This window comes from Schistocerca nitens, chromosome 1, assembly GCF_023898315.1.
Source record: "Schistocerca nitens isolate TAMUIC-IGC-003100 chromosome 1, iqSchNite1.1, whole genome shotgun sequence".
NCBI classification, from domain to species: Eukaryota; Metazoa; Arthropoda; class Insecta; order Orthoptera; family Acrididae; genus Schistocerca; species Schistocerca nitens.
The window spans coordinates 516,515,991-516,530,377 of record NC_064614.1 but is presented as its reverse complement, the minus strand read 5'-3'; the positions used below and the strand labels follow the sequence as shown (position 1 = coordinate 516,530,377).

General features: G+C 36.8%; 1 protein-coding gene across 2 annotated transcripts in view; it reads right to left on the bottom strand.

Annotated features, from left to right (window-relative positions):
• LOC126253260 (methyltransferase-like protein 17, mitochondrial) overlaps positions 1-14,387 on the bottom strand; it is a 108,942-nt gene that overhangs the window by 20,298 nt on the left and 74,257 nt on the right. For both annotated transcript variants that reach the window (XM_049954479.1, XM_049954470.1), the window contains one exon: positions 5,934-6,072. In XM_049954479.1, the coding sequence (XP_049810436.1) occupies positions 5,934-6,072 (139 nt within the window). The remainder of the gene's footprint in view (positions 1-5,933; positions 6,073-14,387) is intronic.

Here is a 14,387-nt window from a genome sequence, read left to right as displayed (position 1 = left end):
ACTGCTACTTACCATAAGGATGACATGTTAAGATGCAGACAGGCAAAATTAAAAGACACTTACACAACAGTCTTTTAGTTGTGCCTGTATGAAAGTTAACAGTCATATTTACAGTAAGCAACAATCTACCTTTCCCTACATTGTTGATATTCTAACATGAAGTTTCCATAGTTTCATGAATGACTACATAGTCAAAAACAAGCCTAACAACTTAAACTGGAATGCAGATGCCTTGAGTAGGAAAGTTAAGATACTGCAAGTAGATGACATGCTTACTGAGGAATTAAAAAAGCGACAAGAATACAATGCTGGCTGTAAGAAATTGGCTATCTCACCAGATTTTATTACAAAAGATGACATTTTACATAAGAATACGCCTCTTTGAGGGTGGATAACAGTACCAAAGAGTATTTGCAAGCTCTTACAGCAAAAATGTTACTAAAGCATACAGACTGTCATTATGAGAAAAGCACTATGCAAGTGCACACTGCAGGCCATTAGTGGTAGCCTCAACAAAAGAAAGTCAAAGAAGATTACATTCAATCTTGTCTCCCTTGTGCTAGGAGGGAGCAAGGATGAAGACCAAACTTTACTTGAAGCAGAAAGACTGTTTGAAATTGTAGCATTCAATATCATAGAAGTGTTCCTTGTACTGGCCCAAATTAACACATGTACTTTTAATCTGTCATCGACCAATCTCTCACTATCTTATTATGAAACCGACTGAAGACATGACTGCTGAGACAGTTGTGAAAGCTCTTGCATTTGGGAGTCCAGAGTCCATTATAACAGATCCTGACACAAACTTTATTTTCCGTCTTATGGTAAAGGTGTGACAACAACTTAAAATAAAGAAATGGAGAACTATGCCGTTTCACCCTATGAGTAATGGCAAGGTTGAATACATCCATAAAATGGTTGTGATTTTGTCATACAATGCCAGGACATATGAAACAATAATTTTGACTCCCTATGGGGTTGCTTATGCTCACAAAACACATTGCTCTTTTGAGATCCCGAAGTTGCCTCATGAAATAAATTCTGGCTAAAAGATTAAGGTTTATTTGAAGAAGAGTTCAAGAGAATAATGCAGCTATGACCCAGAGACAACAGCTATGTATAGAAAGAATGCAAGGGTGCTGCAATACCAAATAGGAGATTATGTGATGTTATGACAAACTGCTGTGAAACTGGGCAGAACTAAGAAACTTACGTGGCCCTGTGATGGACCACCCTGAATATTGCATTTCATGTTACCCGCCTGTGTTGAATTTCAGCTCCAGATCAGAAGTTTGAAATTTATTTTGATCACTTAACCAAATATAAAGGCAGTGCTGTACCATTTTCTGTAGAGGATCCAACAAACTCAGTGTGCAGTAAAACTGTTACACAGCAAATGCTGAGTTCCCATCACTACAATTTATGGTATAGGAACTAAGAGCTGACTTTTTCTTGTCTTAGGTGGGAGATCATATCAGTATTTTCTATGTCACACCATTGTTTATATATGTATATAATGATGATTCTGTTGGGTGTTTTTGTCATGTTAGAATCCTGTCTAGCTAAGAATTTTGCTCAAGTATTGGATATATGTAGTGTATCTTTTTCACTAATATTCAATGGGACAATCATCTTTCATAATCACTTCCTTAAGGAAAGTGTCAAGAGCAAACTCAGAGTATTGAAGCCTGGCCAAGCTATATTTCTGTTTTCATAATATGGCCAAATCTATCATGTTTTGTCACATGTACACAATTTGCTTGAGTGGATTATGTGTTATTGTTTGTTTTCAAATTGCCTCTGTGGCTTATATGTTTCTAAGTGTGTTAGTTTGATATCACCACTGACTGGACAGAACGTCTCCACCACTGAACTGCTTGCTATGAGCAACAGCCAATCTGTTGTGGACATCTGTCCTTTATCAAACAGTGCCACTGCTAACACCTTTTCTCTGCTCCATTCCACTCTGTGCTCTAATGTGGCTTTCGAGGTTTTAACTCAGTTCTTTACCGCCAGCAGATCCCTGTGCTATTAATGCATCCTACGGTTACACTTGTATGTTACACACCTCCCATTGTCCCATAATTAAGCAATATGCCCTTTCCAGTGTTGTTTCAGTCATTTACTTATTCCTCTATTTTTTTATTATCCACCTCTACTGGTCTTGTATATGTTTGCATTATTTCAAATACTAACAAAGAGATACTCACAACCCAGGTTATGAAGCTTCATAACCTGGGTTGTGAGTAACTGAATCTACTTTCCCTTCTTCCCTTATGAAGCTTCATAACCTGGGTTGTGAGTAACTGAATCTACTTTCCCTTCTTCCCTTTCTTTACCCTCTCTCCTCCCTGATGAAGGAACATTTGTTCCGAAAGCTAGGAACGTAAAATTTTTGGTTCTGTTTTTTGTGTATCTATTGGCTGTACTGAGCTGAGGTAAGTACTGGCCAGCCCCTCTATCTCTTTGTTAGTATTTGTTTCACATCTTTATATGAGATTTTCCATTAATCATTTGCATTATTTCACTATGTTGTGAAATTGTCACCACACAGTTTTCACCACTGCCTGGGATGGTGAAGTTATGTTCAAAGTTTACAAAATTTGAGAACTTGCACTACAAAAGTGCAGACTACAAGCCTCTGGATCAGCCACCTAATGTTCAACAGCCACTGAATAGATGCAGCCCAGCACCATTACAAGTGCTGGAGATGCAAATCAGCATTTTCACATACACATGAGTGACACCATTCAGCATCTTGTGTAGACTCCATTTCCCTTTAGAACACAATTAAGACAGTTTATGGTCTCACATACAACAAATCTGACTCATCACTGCCCAGTTGGTGCCTCATTATGAACTCCTTCATGACATAATAAAAGATATATATGCTGTTCAGAATCAACTTAATAAGGTAACTACAACTTTAGCAATACCTCATGTACTACAAACTATGTTTTACAAAATACACTCCGTCCATGCCATAGTGTTGGCCATACAGACTGGCCGACAAAAAAGTTCTGTTCGATCTTAATTCCTCCTGAATCCTCACTTCACATCCTTGTGAATATCTCAACACATACATTCACCTCTTTGGATGATATATCCCCTCACTTTTAATTTTATATCACTGTGTGATAAATGTATTACTGTGAAGTTGACTCAAGAGAACCCCAAACTTATTCTGCACTTGTGGATACCTGTTTCCTGTGTGAACTAAGAACTGAAAGAAATAGGCTTTACACTTTCTCTATTTCCTAGAAATTTTTTACTGACAAGTACATAGGTTGGCCAACAAAATACTATTAGGTAGTCTGTCATGGTTCGCATACACTCACAGCTTTGACTGCTGCAGAGTTACAGACTTGCCAGTATAGCTCAACTATATTTGTACTAAGTTAGCTTTATACATCAGCACCTCTATTTGTGACATTTCTCTGTTATTAGTAGAAACTAAAGAACTGCTGATAGTCGAATTAACAAAACCTTTGTTCTATGGCATAAGAACCAGCTGATTATACGTTGAGGTACCCCACTCTGGTTTCCTTTGTATGTTACTATTAGATTCTCACTTCGCACACATTGAGTATCACTGAATAACAGCAGACTTCTATTAAAAGCATCCCATGCATCCCATTACGATATCCTGGGACCTGAATTTCGGTTCTCCACACAGTTGAAAGAAACTTTGAATGCCACTATCAAACCAATTCTGTTATTCATTCCAAAATTTAAGTTCCCTCTCTGTACACATCCTGTCTCCAGATACTAACAATACCAATTTGCTCAAGTCCTTGGATCAGTTAATGGCACAGGAGTGGCAACAAATCACACCAGTTTGAGCAGCTGCCCATATCATGGCATTTCAACAGTGCAATATCGTACGCAAAATAACTGTTCCCACAGTGCCCTCTGCCCTGCTTGCTATTCTGAACTGAACATGGCTATATATTACTGTTAAATTAGGTAGTAGAGGGCATACAGCTTTTCCAGATGATCACGTGTATTGTCCTAGTTCAAATGGGTTGTAACAAGGTGAAATACAGAGTTAATGGCAACTTTTATTTTTCTACAGTAATTTTGAAACCCCACCTAGGATTATTTTCTTGAGTTAAAACTATTGTTTTGTATTTGGTTTATAAATTTCTTACTTTTGTGACTGTTTTAAAGGGTAGTCTTCTATTTTGTGCTTATTTGTTCAATTCATAATGTTTCACTGTCATGAACGTTTTTACAATCTTTCTATTCATTTTAACTGAACTTCATTACCTTGCTATTGCCATCATATAAATTTGGGTTGAAGGAATCATCCTTCAGATGTTTATTCTACTTTGTTTGAAGATGCATTAATGCTATGAAAAACAGCATGTTTTGTAGTTGTCATTTTATACTTTTGTTAGTCAAATATACTTAATTGTATATTTCATTCTGTTTGATGCTCAGAAAGATTTAATCACATAGTCAAACTGGCACCTTTCACACATTAATATATTTTCTGCTTTGCCTCTTTGCTTTGATAGTTTAATAACTGAAACAGTACTTAGATGATGTAATCGGTACTGCTAACAAACTTAAAATAATTTCACTTACAATGCTTCAGTCCTTCCTGATTACAACTGAAACAAACTGTTATGTTTCAAAATTCTGTTTCATGCTTTCAATGTACCTTACTGTCAAGCTACCAAGTAAATGATGCCACCATGGTGATTGCCCAGTCACTGTATGGACATTTTACACTGTGTGCTCACGTCACCTTGAAATGGCTGACTGTAATCTGACAAGGAGGACTTTTTAGTGTAATCTGTTCATTACAAATCATGCTGGGCCCTTTAACTCACTTAATAATGCTAGAGGTCATACATTTCCTTTATTAATAAGTAAACATGTATGATTACTTTTCACGTTATGCTCTAATCTTTGTCATCCAAGTGTTTGAGTTGCTTGTACCCCTTAAAATTGTGTCTGAAATCAGCTTTGGCTACCTTTCTGATGCTGCTGCCATCACAGTCCTGTATTGCCAACTGTAGTCACCACATGCTGATGTAACAATTGTACTCACATTTCGAAATTTGAATTGTTACGTGAAATTAAAATATTGTTACCCATAAATTTAGGCCCCAGTGAGAGTACTGAATTCACTCGTGGTGTACTCTTTCAGGGAAAGCGGAGGAGATGTATAAGGTGCTCCCAGGCCCCAAACTTGGGAATTTTTTATTGTTCAAAGTTTTGTGACTGTGTTTTCCATCACTGCCTTTCGGTGAATGTATAATAATTGACCTGTCAAGCTGGAATAGGCCAAATCACTATCAGCAAAGCCACCTGACTAATTAAATAAAACTGCAGGATAACCTGACTTCAGATGCTAAGTGGCTTAGCCTTCATTTCAGAGGTATGTGTGGCTTAGTGAAAGTCACAAATGTAGAGAGCATTACAATGAAAAATCTCAATACCACATTTCAGGACACAATCATGTTGGTGCAAAAAAAGCACAAATATCAGGACATAAATCAGTGCCTCCAGAAACACTCATAATACTGTATATTTTTGAGTCTATATGTTTAACTTTTAAGTGTCTTCAGCTTGGCTGTACTGTTAACAAAGCAGCAAAGCAATAAGCAGAGCAGCCGAGAGAAGATAGTAGTATGCACTTGGGACTGAGTGTTAGGGAAATTTGAAAGCAAAAGTTTGTTAATAAATCATTTCTTTTATATTTTTTTTTATTTTGTGTAGTGTTATATGTCGCAAATTCCTGAGTTTATATAAAAAATGAAATCTAAACTTTTGTTTGTAGATTTTAAGTAGATTAAAAAGGCAGGTAAACAATTCAACTGACAGTACCCAAAAATAAAAGCTGGTGAAGTAAAATTACTTTAAAATTACATTATGTTAGTTCCAATAAAACAGACAGGGAATTAATGACATTTAAAACTTACCTTTTGCGAGAACCACATATGAAAATAGCTCCTTTTTCAGCTTCCCTCGGTTTCCAATAGGTAGACTTTCATAGGTGACTTCAAAATTGCATGGAGTTTTATCTTCAAATGCTCTTGGACAAGAATGATCATGAGGGCACTAGAACATGGCAAGAAACCTATAAAACAGGACGAAAGTGAAGTTGAAACAAAACTTAAAATAGACTGTTAACTGAGTTTTATCAAGGAAAAAGATATAATAATGCCAGATTAGATTAGTACTTGTTCCATAGATCATGAATACGACACTTCGTAATGATGTGGAACGTGTCAGGTTAATAAAAGGTGTCTATACAAGATATTACATTAGACAAAATATTACATGACACTAAAAAAAAATTTTTTTTATTTTTTTATTTTTTTTAAATTTTTTTTGAGGTTGGGAAATTACCCACTTACTATATCCAAAAATTCATCTAATGAGTAGGAGTTGCCATTAAGAAATTCTTCTAATTTCCTTTTAAATGCTATATGGCTATCTGTCAGACTTTTGATGCTATTAGGTAAGTGACCAAAGACTTTTGTGGCAGCATAATTTACCCCCTTCTGAGCCAAAGTTAGATTTAGCCTTGAGTAGTGAAGATCATCCTTTCTCCTAGTGTTGTAGCCATGTACACTGCTATTACTTTTGAATTCGTTTGGATTGTTAATAACAAATTTCATAAGTGAATATATATATTTTGAGGTTACAGTGAAGATTTCTAGCTCTTTAAATAAGTGTCTGCAGGATGATCTTGGATGAGCTCCAGCAATTATTCTGATTACACGCTTTTGTGCAATGAACACTCTTTCACTCAATGATGAGTTACCCCAGAATATGATGCCATACGAAAGCAGAGAATGAAAATAGGCGTGGTAAGCTAATTTACTCTGATGTATATCGCCAAAATTTGCAATGACCGTAATAGCATAAGTAGCTGAACTCAAACGTTTCAGCAGATCCTCAGTGTGTTTTTTCCAGTTCAACCCCTCATCAATGCATACACCTAGAAATTTTGAATATTCTACCTTAGCTACCGATTTCTGACCGAGGTCTATATTTATTAATGGGGTCATTCCATTTACTGTGTGGAACTGTATATACTGTGTTTTGTCAAAGTTTAATGAGAGCCCATTTGCAGAGAACCACTTAATGATTTTCTGAAAAACTTGTTTACAATTTCACCAGTTAATTCTTGTCTGTTGGGTGTAATAGCTATACTTGTATCATCGGCAAAAAGTACCAGCTTTGCATCTTCGTGAATATAGAATGGCAAGTCATTAATATATATTAAGAACAGCAGAGGACCCAAGACCGAACCTTGCGGCACCCCATTCTTGAGTTTGCCCCAGTTTGAGAAATCACCAGTTTTTTGCATATTATGTGAACTGTTTATTTCTACTTTCTGCACTCTTCCAGTTATGTATGATTTAAACCATTTGAGCACTGTCCCATTCATACCACAGTACAACAATACATTAACTGGATGCTCTGTATTACAGATCATTACAATATTAAAAAAAGAAGCATTTTCCTGATAATCTGCAAATATTATTTATTTGAGCATGAACTAGCTTTTGGATTCTTAGGCCATTGTCGGATGATAACAATGCTGCAACTATAGTGAAAAAGAAGTGTCACTTACACAGATATTACTGATAGCATGAGAACATAAAATGGTCAGGTACAGAGTATTTATACTTCTTTTCTGTTACATATAATGACATCGGTTGCAACCCAATTTTAGTTAAAAATTGAACAGTAAAAACAGTCTCTCTCTCTCTCTCTCTCTCTCTCTCTCTCTCTCTCTCTGTTAATCTAGGGACAAGACTACTTCTTCCTAAATCAAATTGCAAGGCTTTAAATTTAAACAAAACTGTAGAAAAGTTACCAATGACTCATCAGAATTCCAATATCTGCTAGGTTGAATGTATATGCTGCTACAAATCATGTACCTAACTACAAATGATTTAAGTTTCAACACATAGTCTGCTGTCCAATTAATCATTTACTAAACTGTGATCAACACAAGTTATTATAGTGAATTAATAAAATGATACATGCCCCCACAGTGGATAACATCACAACATAAATTTAATAAATTAAAAAATTAGCTGGAAAATACCACATTGTGTTCACAGCTATAAATTCATTGAAATACCCTCTCCAATGAACTGATTAGTCGACACAATTATTCACTGTCCTCTATGTCAATCAGTTAAGAAATTTAACTAAAGTCCCCACACCTCTGTAACACACTGTGCAAAATAATCAGATCCCAAACAGTGGTAGAATTTTTGTACGTCCCACAACTGTATTTGAGACTAAGTCGGACGCTGTGAAAAAATAATCAGAGTCCCAACAGTGCTGGAATATTTATAAGTCCCACAGAACATGTAATATTTCGAAGAAATAATGAGTGCGGTTGGACCACCACTCATGCAACTCTCCCCAAATCTGATCATACTGAATCACCAACTGAAGACCAATCGACTGCCCGACTCCTGACAAAAGACCCGTGAGGAACTTGGATGCCAACGTTATAGACTTACTCACCTCGTCCAGAAAACTGTTGCCATTCTCCAACTCTTGGCATCCCACCAACGAAAAGCATGCCCATTGACATTAACTAAGGGCCTCATGTGATTACCAGTCCTTTGTACAACTTTTTACACACAAATTTGATCAAAATCCTGTTTACACCACTGACTATGCTCTAAAATTTCACACAGTAAAAACATGTAATAACAATTTCTCAATTTCTGGGTGCCACAATTTGCCCTCAAATCAAAGTTTAAATATTTACAATTTATGCTTTCAATAATTAGAACTGTTTATTCTTATGGTCCCGTTACTATGTATGGTATAAATGTGCATGGTACATCAGTTTTATTGTATTTTGTCTCCTCTTTCCATTGCTGTCATTAGAATTCATGTATCTTTAATGAAATTTATATTATGGGATAAACTATGCAAATTTAGCATTTAACTATAAAAACAGATAGTAAAATAATAAATCTTAACATCTAAATGATGCATGATGTGAATAGTACTCACTGCCAACACATACTGGCATGCTGTCTGTGTATTTGTCTTCATTCATAAGAAATGCTGATTTCAGTTAATTTTTCAATTGAAATGTCTCTCACACCTTAATTATTAGATTTAATTATCATGTAAGTAGATCCAGACATGAGTCTTTTCAAGGCCTACAAATTGAGTGCTCAATCTCTCTGTGGTATGAACATTTAAAAGTTATAAATTAATTACTGCATAAGTTATATTCAAATCTATTTGTCTCTGTATCTCCTCTCATACGTCATTTCCAGATCATATGTTTATACCACTGGATGCATAATCAAACTCACTCTAATTTGGCACCTCATGCTTCCTTGTGCCCAGCACAGTTTGCGCTGCACATGCACAAATAAGCACTGCAACTTGTAACTTTTAACAGCTACTAGACGCTGACATCAGGGCTGGTCACAAAAAACCCACATGGAGCCAGCCTGCCACCATTCAACTGCCAGCCACTAGTCACGAATTCTGCCCACACATGCTGCACACACATGACTTAAATAATGCACTCAACCAAACAAAAATCATTTTATCTATGATTCTCACATTCAGTTGTTATCTGACAATGTCAAATATGCTGCAAGCTGGTTCAGAATCAAATAATATTTGCAGAATAACAGGAACGTTTTCCTCTTTAACGTTATTGAAAACAATAACTTTTCATAGTAAACTGTAGGCTACTGTAATTACACATTATTTTGGACAATGCCCTATAATTATTCATTATATGTGGCATGTGGTTTGACAAGCAACAACAGTTTTCACAGTAAATAGAACCCAAAAACTCTATGAGCCTTTGGTGTTTACGTGGCTGGTTATATTGAATTTTAAACTTTCACCATGTTCAGCAAATACATAATGGAACAACCACTCCAGTTTTTTTAACCAAAATTGTATACATATTTCATGACGTATTAACTTCCTTTATCCTACAACAGGAAATGAAAGCACCAAAGGGAAGGGTTGATTTATGTCTGACCAACTTAAATATGTTTCTCAGTCATCATCGGCAGAAGTTTGCTGCTGGAATTTAAGAAGAGTGTATTTGCCAGTCTATAAAGTCAACCCCTACAGCACAGCTTTGCTTTGAAAAGCCATATTATATGTACACAACATACATCTGTTAATTACTCTGCCGTTTCTTAGCATATAAAATACAAAAAAAGGCAGAGTGCATTGACTTAAAAAGTTTCAGGATGAATTACCATGAATGACTTAATTCACTGTGCTCAGTATAATGCATAGTGTTACACAAAATAGAAAACAGTTTATTTCCCATGTGTTCTCATAAGGTACACTGTAAATTGACCTTTCAATTTTCCTGGTGTAATTTTGATAACCAAACCTTTTGATGAAGCACATTTCTTGTAACTTAAAAGCTAGCTCTGCCTGAAAGCATAAAAGTGTTGCACTCATATTGCTTTTGGACAGAAGTGTATTTTAAACAGCAGACAGATGACATATGGCTGTAGTTAGAGGCTGCAACAGTTTTATGTTTACTTGGTTTCTTCAAAACATCTTGATGTGGCAACAATGGGGCCAAGTGTCTTCATGAAAGCGATAAAACAGTTTTTGTTAAAAGATAAAAAATGATCAGCTGGGTTAGGCTTAAGTAAGTATTTCTTCTACTTTCTTGCTGTTGGAAATTACTTGTTTGCAAGATAAGCATATACACACATCAAAAAATGTTTTGCATCCCCTCGGTTCCCAAAACTCCTGAAGATAGACATTGACTGTGGATATTGTATCAAGACATAGTCCCTTGAACTGTTCAGAGATGTCACTAAACCCGCTCACAGATGTAAACGACCATGCATGAGCAGCACCTATTAGACAGAGGGGTTCCGACAGCCAACCAGTTCCAGTCTTTCCACCAAGAAGGCGGTACACAGCTCGTGTTGTCCATAGTTCAACCATGCCTAGACAGTCAATACCACGGTTCGATCGGATCTGCATTGTTACTTTGTGCCAGGAAGTGCTCTCAACAAGGGAAGTGTCCAGGCATCTCGGAGTGAACCAAAGCAATGTTGTTCGGACATGGAGGAGATACAGAAAGACAGGAGCTGTCAACGACATGTCTCGCTGAGGCCACCCAAGGGCTACTACTGCAATGGATGTCCACTACCTATGGATTATGGCTAGGAGGAACCCTGATAGCAACAGCACCATGTTGAATAATGCTTTTTGTGCAGCCACAGGACATGTGTTATGACTCAAATTGTATGCAATAGACTGCACGATGCGCAACTTCACTCCCAATGTCCATGGCGAGGTCCATCTTTACAACCACAACACCATGCAGCGCGGTACAGATGGGCCAAACAACATGCTGAATGGACCGCTCAGGATTGGCATCATGTACTCTTCACTGATGAGTGTCGCATATGCCTTCAACCAGACAATCGTCGGAGACATGTTTGGATATGTCAGGCTGAACACCTTAGACACACTATCCAGTGAGTGCAACGAGGTGGAGGTCCCCTGCTGTTTTGGGGTGGCATTATGTGAGGCCACCGCTGGTAGTCATGGAAAGCACCTTTAACGGCTGTACAATATGTGAATGCCATCCTCCGACCGATAGTGCAACCGTATCGGCAGCATATTGGCAAGGCATTCGTCTTCATGGATGACAATTCACACCCCTATCATGCACATCTGGTAAATGACTTCCTTCAAGATAAAGACATCGCTTGACTAGATTGGCCAGAATGTTCTCCAGACATGAACCCTATCGAACATGCCCAGGATAGATTGAAAGATGATGTGAGGGATCTAAGCCAAATCACCATTGAGGAGTGGGACAATTTGGACTAATAGTGCTGTGTAGTATGCCATGACAAATATAGGCATGCATCAACGCAAGAGGTCATGCTACTGGGTATTAGAGGTACTGGTGTGTACAGCAATCTGGACCACCACCTCTGAAGGTCTCGCTGTATGGTGGTACAACATGCAATATGTGGTTTTCATGAGCAATAAAAAGGGCAGAAATGATGTTTATGTTGATCTCTATTCCAATTTCCTGTACAGATTCTGGAACTCTCGAAATGAAGGTGATGCAAAACTTTTTTTATATATATGTATTACAGCACAAAGAGTGAACATGCTTGTGAGGAACTTTCCTGTAATTTATACAATTTTAAAATTACTGGGACACACAATCCTCGTGACATCAGCAGGTCATCAGTACAGCTCCAATGCAATGAGAACAACTCTATGAAAAGTAGAATTTTACCATCAGCAGAAGTCACCATGAGAGAAAATAGTGAGACAGGTGACCGTGTCAACAATACCAACATACAAATTGGTAGATTTTGCAGATAATTCAGTTTGTTACAAACATGCAACTTTCCAATATGTCTTCCTCTGATAAATGTCAGGCAAAGTGTTGAGCTCTCTTGTAGGTAGTACTAGTGATTACTGGCCCAGTTTCGCCTTAGACAATTCACAATGTCCTGTCCCATACAGAAATCAATCAACAGCCATCATATCACTTTAAAAGCCCATCACCAGTTCGAATGTTTAAGTAACATTGCCACACGTGCAGATGGAGATACAGACATATCAGTATGTAGTGTTGCATACGTCCTGTGAGAGTATATGTGGTATGAACAAAGTCAATATCACAGGTCAGTCACACGATTTTTCATGAATATTTGATTATAAAATAAATGTTATCCAGATAAACCATGCTTTGACTTTCTTTTTCCGTAATGAAAAGAACTTCAAATAATTTATATTGTGGCTCAACTGAATATAGCGCCATCAATGATTCTGCTTAGGTTATGGAATAATTCTATATTTACGCTGTTGTACAGAAGTTATTAATGTTGCTGTTTACCTGAGAGAAGAGAGAGAGAGAGAGAGAAGGGGGAGGGGGGGGAGGGGGAGTACATTTTCCATGACAGGGTAACCAGAGAAGCATATAGAAGAGCCTTGTAAAAGATATGAATATGAGCATGAAGATAAGCATGTGAAATTGATCACTGTAATGAAAATTTCAAACACACATAAGCTACTGACAATGAAATATAGCTTCATCTAACCACACACATGAAAGGATGGAAATATTGAAGATACAATCAACAAAAGGTTGGCAAAACTATGTAAGAAAGCACTCTCACAAACAACCCCATATATCAAACATTAAAACATAAGGTGCCTATAAAGTTATCATGCATACAGAAAACAGCCTAATATAAGGTAAAAGTATCCTGAAAATGGTGAATGTTTTACCAAAACAACGGAAGTGTTTTGTATCAAATTTTATATGTAGTCTTCTGTGCAGGTGAGTAGAAATGAGAGGGACAAGGGGGGACTTTAAATCTAACAAAATGGCAAGAGTCAGTTGTGCATTAAAGGATACAACAGAAAAGGCTGATTATAACTAGAGGTTAAAAGAAAGGGATTAAAGCAAAGAAGGACCAAGAAGAACAGCAGAAACAGGAGAAACATTTATCAATGAGATTTTATTGTAGCTACACTGTATGCAATACTTCATGCCAATAGGCTTGCACAATAGTTTTGTTTTTACAATTTTTTAAAAGTAGTTTTGTTGTATGTGTTTCATTAAATAGATAATCTGGAATGCATTGATATCATAAATTTCTTTGTTTTGGACAAAAGGTGGCAAAGTATAATAAGGGGTGTGCTTCTTCATTTTCAATTTCCGCTAATGTGGATAAGATTTTTCAGAAAATGGGATAGTGATAAAACCATTGTGTGGAAGGTGGAGACAGTACACTCATGAAGTTGAAGTTGGCCCTATCTACCAAAATGATTATGGTCAGTGTGATCTCTCAAGTTTTCTTGGTGAAACTTGTTAATGGTGTGTTTTCACATATTCTGCTGAGTTGCAGTTTTTTTTTTTTTTTTTTTTTTTTTTTTTTTTTTTTTTTTTTTTTTTGCATCACATTTTGATGACCAATCCAACTGTTTATTTCAGGTGCTGAGAGTTATATTATGTGTAATCACTGCTTGGGCTGGTTGTCTGAGAACACATAACAACACCGCTCACAGCATTTGAAGAAGACAGCTGGGTCAGTCAAAATAGTGTGAATAGAATGGAATTTACAAGTCAGGTGAACACCTGTCAACACACCATTAGTTATGGCCAGTATGTCCTGGTTTTCAAAAGGGATTTTCATTGATTACCTTGCACAGAGTAAAACTAATTGGTAAATACAAAACATGCCTTGGGGATCAAATGGATGAAGAAAAACAAGGGAAGAGGGCTGGATTTGCAAATAAAAATATCATCTTTCATTGGCACAATGTAGTTGCTCACAAAAATGTTAAGGGAATAGGAACTTTAGGCAGAACTGAAATTCCTGTTAGCTATTGAAATTTCTGTTAGC